We start from the raw sequence: 8,284 nt of genomic DNA on the forward strand, positions 1-8,284 counted from the left end.
ATATGCAACCTTGCCGAACGCCATTTAGGTATTTTAAATTAATTCATCCCACAATTAATTAAAAAAAAACAAAAAACATTAATTCATCTGTTTTACTGAACTGCTTACACCACCGATACGATCGTGAGCGATAAATAAAGTATGCCCTCTCTATTGAGATTGGTTATTGTACTTCGCATCTCGCACACTGCTGATGATCGAGTAGGCCTGAGATACATTATGTTTGTTTAATTGTCAAAATCTCAGTCAGAATCACTTTTTTAACAAATTTGAAATTGCTTGCAATGAAAAATTATATTTCACAAATGTCAATACTGGCAACGGAAAATACCATGTCGGCTGTTCTTATCATGATAACAGTATTATTATAACCTAGATACAAAGTAAGGCTAGGCCTAGCCTAACAGCGTTTCTAGGCTAAAGTTTCAGGCACCTACAGTAATATATTTTTTTGCAGACCTATCACAAAATCTAACATAACAAATTCGTCCGCGTTTATTTTTTTGTGGAACACAAAAAATAAAATTTCAGTCTTTAAATATTTTACATTTTTAGGAATTTCTAAATTCAGTTAATTAAACTAGCAATTTGGTATTATATTTATAAATCTTTTACATATTAAAGAACTGAAATTTTGTGATAAATTTATGATCACGCATGTGTTTTTTTCTGCAAAATGCAGGGGCGGATTTAAAGGGGGGGCCCTTTTTAGGAGGTAAAAAAAGAAAATAAAAGAAAAAAAAGAAAGAAAAAGAAAAAAAATGATAGCCCAGAATGCCTTAAATGTTATTTTTTGGCGTCTAGAACACAAAAATTTCAAGGGAGGTATGTTCCCGGACCCCCTAGGATGGTGTTGTCTCGTCGGCCCAACTTTTGCACCCCCCCCCCATTTGAGCATCTCTGGATCCGCCCCTGAAATGTGTGTTTCACCCAAAATCACTTTGAAATGCGGGACTGTTCCGCATGGAGCATAGTTACTAACCGTCTCGCATCGTGCGGGACGGTCCCGCATTTCAAAGTGATTTTGGGTGAAACATGCATTTTGCAGAGACACAGTGCGATCAGAAACTTGTCACGCATTTAGCAAAAGTCTACGCATGATAACGAATTATCACTAATTCATAGGAAAATGTATTTAAAAATATAAGAAATTGCCAATTAGTGAATATAAAAACGGTCATGCAGGAGCTTGAATCATTAGAGCTTTCGTTATCTCGTTCGAGAATCAATTTACCGAGGAAATTTCTCTTTTCCCAGCAAAACAACCCAGCCAACCATGAATGTGACTGGAACCCGATTCCCACTCAACTGGTGTAGTCACGCATTTCAAATCTCTCAGGTTGGTAACTATGTGGTGCGGGACGGCAGGTGACTAAACCACTAGCCTAGGGGGCCTAGTCTAATAATGTATGATGATGATGATGTCAGAAGGACCATCCAACTGTAACCTAGGCCCTAATAATACTACTAACCTGTCCTAGGCCCTACTACAGTAGCATGGTGAGAGAGGCTATGGCCTACCTACGCCTAGCCTAGGCCTACCTAGGCCTAGGCTAGTAGTAATAGAATGTAGCGAGCCTAGGGCCTAGCCTAAGCCTAGCTTAGATTAGAACCTCCTTTAAAAACATCTTTCTGGCATCAATGTTGATAACAAAATTATTTAAAAAAAACAACAACACGTTCATACCAATGAAGAAGCATTTGTTATCTTGACTTTTCTTTTGTACAAATGTTATCAATTTTTTTGGTAATTCGAGCAAAGAGTATATGGACGGAATTTATACTCTTTGATTCGAGCGAATGACAGTTCGAGCGGATGTCAGTTCGAGCGGATACAAGTTCGAGCGGATGCATTAGTGCGAACATGGACCAAGGAAGGAGGTACAGTATACGGACCTATTTATAGCTCCAAAGCGCGAACTATAACAAGGGCGAATCGTCGCCCTATTCTTGTATTTGTTTTAAATGCAAAAAATGCTCTGTGCACTAAAGTTCTGAAATGTTTTTGGCACTTTTTGATAATTATTCCTTGTTTGAATTACAGTCTTGGCAAATCCGACTACCAGATGGCCGATAGCAAGCACTATTATCTTAAAACTATAGGAAAAAAAATTATATTTGTAATTGAATTATATAGTTTTGTAACTGTATTTATAGATTTACGATTTATCTGGCCTATATTTGTAAATGGGAGTAGTCTTAACTAACTGTAATTGTAATTCATGATAAATTTTTAAATTATTTTTACGTATATATATGTGTCAGAACTTGGTGCAAATCACGGGTGTAGTGTGACACAGGGGCGGATCCAGTAAGGGGCACGGGGAGGCAGCGCACGCTCCTTCCCCTCCCAGTTTTGCCACTAAATTTTAAAAATATCAATGCGTATTAATGTTATGTGCTACTTAGGCCTATCTATTTTGAAACTGTTGTGCCCCTACCGCCGTTTGAACAATTCTGGATTCGCTGGCCACTGTGACAAGATCAACAGCACAGTAACTAAGAGACATAATACCAATTTTTTTTCCACATTCAGCATTCGTCTATAGTTCAAAACCCACTTTTTTAACTTAGCATATGGAAAAACAATGACTAAACATTATTTTTATGAAAGTAGGTAGGCCTATATATTTAATTGTAAAATTGTTAACGTTAAAAAACAACTTTTTTCTATGCAGTTATAGGCTTTTCCTCCGAAACCCACCGGGGCTTTCCCCCTTTGCTTCAGTGGCGTATGAAGTCTTGAAATGCGGTGCTGATTATGGGCGCGAATGTGAAGTGGGGGCTTGGTGATCAGTTAAAGGGTGCTAACTGTGAAATAAGGTGATATTTAGGTGATATTTAACTACTTGCAAGTTTTTAAGGGGAGGGAGATTGGGGGAGCACGAGTAATTAATGGAGGGGCGTGCGTCCCCCCACCCCGGCACTCCTAATACGCCAGTGCTTGGCCCCGGGCCCAGGCAAAGCTTGAGCCTCGGCAATGCTAATTGTTAGCTCAAAATAGTTTTAAAGTGATTAATTGCACGTTGATTCGCAAAACGATCTTTTGCAAAAAGTAAATCTTAAATTCATCAAAAACATTTTACTGTACTGATAAAAATATTCTTTTACGGCAAAGGTATTAGATTGTTTTATTTATAGTAATTGGTATGAATATTTAAAATTAATAATTTAATCTAAAAACAATTTTAAAAAAAAGTGATAATATGTATGTTTCTCATGTCTTTAAGAGGCCAATACAATTGAGGGCGGCAGTTACATGTAATTTACTGTCATCATTGAATCAGAAATCAGTAGCAAAATGGCGGCCTCCGGTGGCTTTTCGTTCGGCGGACAGTCAGCTGTAAATACGACAGGAACAGGGATATTAGGTGGACAAACTGGTGGAGGCTTCAGTTTTGGAAGTCAAGGGTATAAATGACTAGTTATTTTTATATAAATCAGAGGTTGAAAATCGTATTATTTAATATAATACTCTCATTTAATAGGTTAAGTAAGGTCTAGGCCTAGTCTAGGCTAGGCTAGGCCTAGCCTAGGCTAGGCCTACTAACTAGCTAGTAGGCTAGCGGGATATATACACATGCATTCATGATGATGCAAAAACAAAAGTCTCATGCAAGATTATACAAAAAAAAAAAAGAAAAATGTATGTGATGTTATTTTGATTAAAAATTGTATTGGAAGGCACTGGCTGGTACAAATGAAGTGAGATTGTTCTACATGTTTGTGATTTAAACCTTTTATACGTGACTGAGAATTATCTATATGATTTTAATGCTTAACATTTATATATTTATTTTTTTATTAATGGATTAAATATTTTATATTCTCAATATATTCAGCTATAAAATTAATATATCTTTTTTCTTCATATAGGGCTGGAAAAAATTCTACTCCGGGAACTGTTGGAGGTGGATTTAGCTTTGGCACTTCAGCGACACCAACCCAACCAGTTTCTAGTAAATATATATACTGTATTATTAAATTACAAGATATCTATAAATTGTTATTATTTAATTAATATAAATGATCATAGTTCTAAAATGTAAATAAATTTTATTTATTTTTGTTAAAACCTAAGTAAGTTTTTGTTTTCAAGATTGCTTTGTATTTTTAAGTGGTTTATATTAAATTAAAAAGTATCAGTATTTTATTTGTATTTTTAAAAAACATTTTAAAATGAATTGAATGAAGACTTTATTGTTAGTGATAGTGTGATTCTTTGATTACTCTTTGTACTAATTATGATAAAATCACTATGGAGTTTTTTTTATTATTTTTACATTTCTTTTTTTTCAAATACATTATTTCTTCAGATACTGGATCGTTTTTAGGCACTCCAAACACTACTTCAACTACTGGCCTAACTTCTGGAGGATTCAAGTTGGGTGGTCAAGGGTCCACAAGCCTAAATCTTGGTGGTGCTAAAACCACTGGACAAGTGGCACCAACACTGAAGCTTGGTGGTACTGCAACCTCTACAGCTATAACTACAGCTTCCCTGGGAGGTCTTTCATTTTCTGCTAAAACAACTGCAAACAGTTTAACATTAGGAGGCACAACCAACGCCTTATCTGGAACAACAGGAGCAGGTCTCACTTTAGGAGGAGCAGCAGGTATAGGTGGTCTCGGAACAGGTGGCCTTGGAACTGGTGGCCTGGGTACAGGTGGTCTTGGTACAGGTGGACTTGGAACTGGTGGGCTGGGTACAGGTGGTCTTGGTACAGGTGGGCTTGGAACTGGTGGCCTGGGTACAGGTGGTCTTGGTACAGGTGGGCTTGGAACTGGTGGCCTGGGTACAGGTGGTCTTGGTGCAAAAAAACCTCCTAGTCTTGGAGCCGGATTAGGACTTGGAGGTAGGATTCTTATTTTAATACTAACTTAAGATTTCTCAGTGATTGTCAAAGCTTCTGTGTTCATGGGCTGAGTATTTCTATATATTTATCTATAGGAACAGCGGCACTCCTTTCTGTCAGTACAGCTAGTAAAGGATTAGGAGGGGTGGATCCAGCTTCATTGAAAACTACTACAGTCAACACTACTAATGGAGCCTCTAGTACAAGGTAGGTTTCCAGAAGAGGACAGTCAGAGTGTACACATTCGTGTGTGAAAGCTTGCCGATAGTAAGTGATAAGTAATCGATATCACAGTTTTTGCCACAGAATCCAATCGCAACTGATTGCAACAAATTGCACAGGCACCGATTGGCAGCAGAGGTCAGTCAACCTGTAGGTCTAGCCACCGGAGGCCTAATACTGTTTGACCTCCCATTCCATTATATTTATTTATTAATTTATTATAGATTTGGCATATTCATATAATAATAATAATAATAATAATAGTAGTAGTACAAAAAAACATTAAAAACAAACAATGAAGTACAACATGACAGTTTAGCAGCATGCCAAGAGAGCATAACAGGTTGAAAGCCTGACACCAAAGTGAATTCTCTCCAAACCGCTAACTTCTGATGTCTGATGTTGTGTGAATGCGCTTGCTAATTGCAATTGGGAGTAATCAGTTTTGGATTACCACATAGCAACCAATTGCAATGGAGTGTGACCTGAATAGTGTATTACACGTCTTCATACATTATCCCAACAAATATATTTTTTATTGCTGTATTTACCCTTTTTTTAAACACAAAATTTCAATTGTTAGTCACACTATAACAAATTGTATGTCTGACTATTGGGTCATTCCCGTTCAAATCAGCCAGTAATGGCTCCTTTACCTTTGTTCGGTTTTTTTTATGAAGGTATATCTCAGGAAAATCCATGGGGGATTACATGGGCATGGTGGTTGATTTGCACTGGTGATATCTGAAACTCATTCGATATGTACAAGTCTCACGTGTCGAGTGTGTATTTTACCGCTTGAGAAAGTCCACAGTTTCATGATTCGACAGTATGGTATGATTTATGACTATGCTAGTTTATAATTCAAACATAGTGTCCTAATAAAATATAAATTTCCATTTTATTATAGTAAAGCTGTTAAAGAAACATCGCTACCAAATGAAATTTGTGTAACAGTAAATGAATTCAAGTAAGTTTACAGTACATTGTGAATTTTTTACAAGTTTTTCAAATTTCATGTTATTTCATAATATTATATAATATTGTTATGTTGTTTCATAATATATTATTCAGATTATTTACGTTTTTGTATAATGAAATGCCGCAAGCTGAAGCAACCTTGATTATGCAGCCGAGTAGTTTACCAGTTTTGTATTCGTCTGGTCTAATCCCTTCAAGGGTACTGTAGTATAAAAGCCCAGTGCAGGCTATTAAATTTTGTTTGACAGCAACATGTGACATACAACCTAAATATGGTTGATGACATATCATGACCTTATATAGGCACATCATGACTATATATGGGTATACAACAGTGTTTGTCAAAGAAAATTGATAGTTTGACAGATCTTTATATATCATATCTTATACAAGGATATTGATTATTCTATACAATTCCTTCAGAGAGTATGTGAAAAAACAGAAGGCCATACGTGAGGAGATCGGCCGTTTCTCACCGAAGCCGATGCACAAAGTGAAAGAAGACATGCTAGCTCTACGTCAACTGCTGTCCGTTGTTGGCAACAGTCTGCAGCGGAACACCATGGCAATCTATAAGCTTAAGACGGACTCGGCATATGAACTAAAGAATGCCGACATGGCGCACCGAACCCATGACATACCCCGTGCCTTGCAGATGGACCATACCGCCCCTGCAGAGTACGTACTTATAATAAGGATTTAATTTATAGTAATTAGTGGTGATGGTAATATATTTCTAATAATAATAATACACTGTAATTATATTAATGTATTGCTAATAATGATATAATAATAATAATAATTATAATAATAATGTTTGTGGCCATTCACTTATCTTACAGATATTTCCAGAGACTTATTCAGAATTTTGAAGAGCAGATGCAGCTGTGTCATCAAGAAATTGAGCAGATAGAGAGCCACCTGTTGTCACTCACAAGGCCTGCCAGCTACACACCCCAAGGTATGAACAAATGATCATACAATATTAAGAAAACATATTGTATATACTCTGCTTATAAGAAAAGCCATAAAATAGCAAATAACGATAAAAAAACAGGTTGTTGTGTTGTATGTGTGAGATGCTCGTCTTGTGTGAATCTTCAATAGCATGCAAATTTACTACTGCAATGAACCTACTAAATGCCAGTATGAATGAACACAATTCTAAATACTGGGTAGAAAGATTTTGATAAACATTCAAAAATTCATAAAATTGTATTTTTGTGAAGAATAGCCCTACATTTGGCTCCGTTTTCAGCCAGCTAGATGCAACATCAAGACAATAAAGAAGCAGGAAAAAGTATGAATTCCAACGGTAAAACAGGTGGTCATCTTTTAATTGTATGCCTGACATACAAAATTGTCAAAAAAACTTCTGAAATTCGAGGGTTGTCTCATACGCAGAAAACAGAAAGTAATAACAAAATGAATTTCTGAGAATGGATGACTTAATAATAGTGTTTACGATACAAGATGATTCTTATGCGAGGCTAGGCCTAATTAATCGTAACTGTTGGAATATAAAGAACCAAAAAGCATTAACTAATCTTCAGTATATTGTTCACTTGTTAGACTTCATATTGAATTTAATTCTGGTATTTTAAATGCATGTCTAATTTGTTTAAATTTGTTTCTCATGTTTGTAATATCTCTATTCTCTTCCACTTCTGTCATTCTTCCTTGATTCTCTCTATTTTTGTGATTGCACTAATGGGGTTTATGGTTCTGATCTCATTTCCCGTTTTGGCTTATCAGTTAAAACATATCAATGTCGTATATATTTATTTATTTTTTAAAATTTTTGTGTGTATTGTAATTAGTTATGTAGTATTTTATGTTATTCCATTTCCTAAGTGTCACATGTTTTTTTAGGTTTGTCCAGACTTTGAAAAAACTGTTGTATGCCCATATATGGTCATAATGTGATATCATCATGAACATATTTAGGTATGTCACATGACAGGGCTTGTGAATGATTTTTATGAGAATGTAATTTGATGCAATGATTATATAATTTGTTATTAATTTCCAGATATTTCCTTAATAATGATTAAGATGAATGAAACATTTGTTGCTTTAGCTGCCAAACTCCAGACTGTGCATGAAGCAGTCAAGGTATGGCCAAATATTTACATGATTTTTAATGTTTGAATTTTATGATGGAAATTATATTTAATGAAATATTTAATTATCAAATTATCAATTTTTTTATGTTTTATTATTGT

General features: G+C 35.5%; 3 protein-coding genes across 4 annotated transcripts in view; 1 reads left to right on the forward strand and 2 right to left on the reverse strand.

Moving 5' to 3' along the window:
* LOC117103443 overlaps positions 1–133 on the reverse strand; it is a 2,656-nt gene extending 2,523 nt beyond the window's left edge. The window contains exon 1 of the mRNA XM_033244002.1: positions 10–133. The gene's annotated coding sequence lies outside the window, so the exon portion shown is untranslated. The remainder of the gene's footprint in view (positions 1–9) is intronic.
* Positions 1–1,813, reverse strand: part of LOC117103441 (magnesium transporter NIPA2-like) — an 18,352-nt gene extending 16,539 nt beyond the window's left edge. Inside the window, exon 1 of the mRNA XM_033244001.1 lies at positions 1,688–1,813. The gene's annotated coding sequence lies outside the window, so the exon portion shown is untranslated. The remainder of the gene's footprint in view (positions 1–1,687) is intronic.
* Positions 1,814–3,258: 1,445 nt separating this feature from the next.
* LOC117103440 (nucleoporin p58/p45-like) overlaps positions 3,259–8,284 on the forward strand; it is a 6,809-nt gene continuing 1,783 nt past the window's right edge. Inside the window, exons 1-9 of one of the 2 annotated variants that reach the window (XM_033243999.1) lie at positions 3,259–3,411; positions 3,877–3,959; positions 4,317–4,667; positions 4,773–4,856; positions 4,952–5,063; positions 5,989–6,048; positions 6,483–6,737; positions 6,902–7,020; positions 8,092–8,174. In XM_033243999.1, the coding sequence (XP_033099890.1) occupies positions 3,302–3,411; positions 3,877–3,959; positions 4,317–4,667; positions 4,773–4,856; positions 4,952–5,063; positions 5,989–6,048; positions 6,483–6,737; positions 6,902–7,020; positions 8,092–8,174 (1,257 nt within the window). In that variant the 5' untranslated portion in view covers positions 3,259–3,301. Of the gene's footprint in view, positions 3,412–3,876; positions 3,960–4,316; positions 4,857–4,951; positions 5,064–5,988; positions 6,049–6,482; positions 6,738–6,901; positions 7,021–8,091; positions 8,175–8,284 lie in introns of both variants that reach the window. The other variant, XM_033243998.1, reaches the window with a different exon arrangement.

The sequence above is a fragment of the Anneissia japonica genome, unplaced genomic scaffold (genome assembly GCF_011630105.1).
Source record: "Anneissia japonica isolate Jap-2015-1 unplaced genomic scaffold, ASM1163010v1 scaffold1272_len640109_cov177, whole genome shotgun sequence".
NCBI classification, from domain to species: Eukaryota; Metazoa; Echinodermata; class Crinoidea; order Comatulida; family Comatulidae; genus Anneissia; species Anneissia japonica.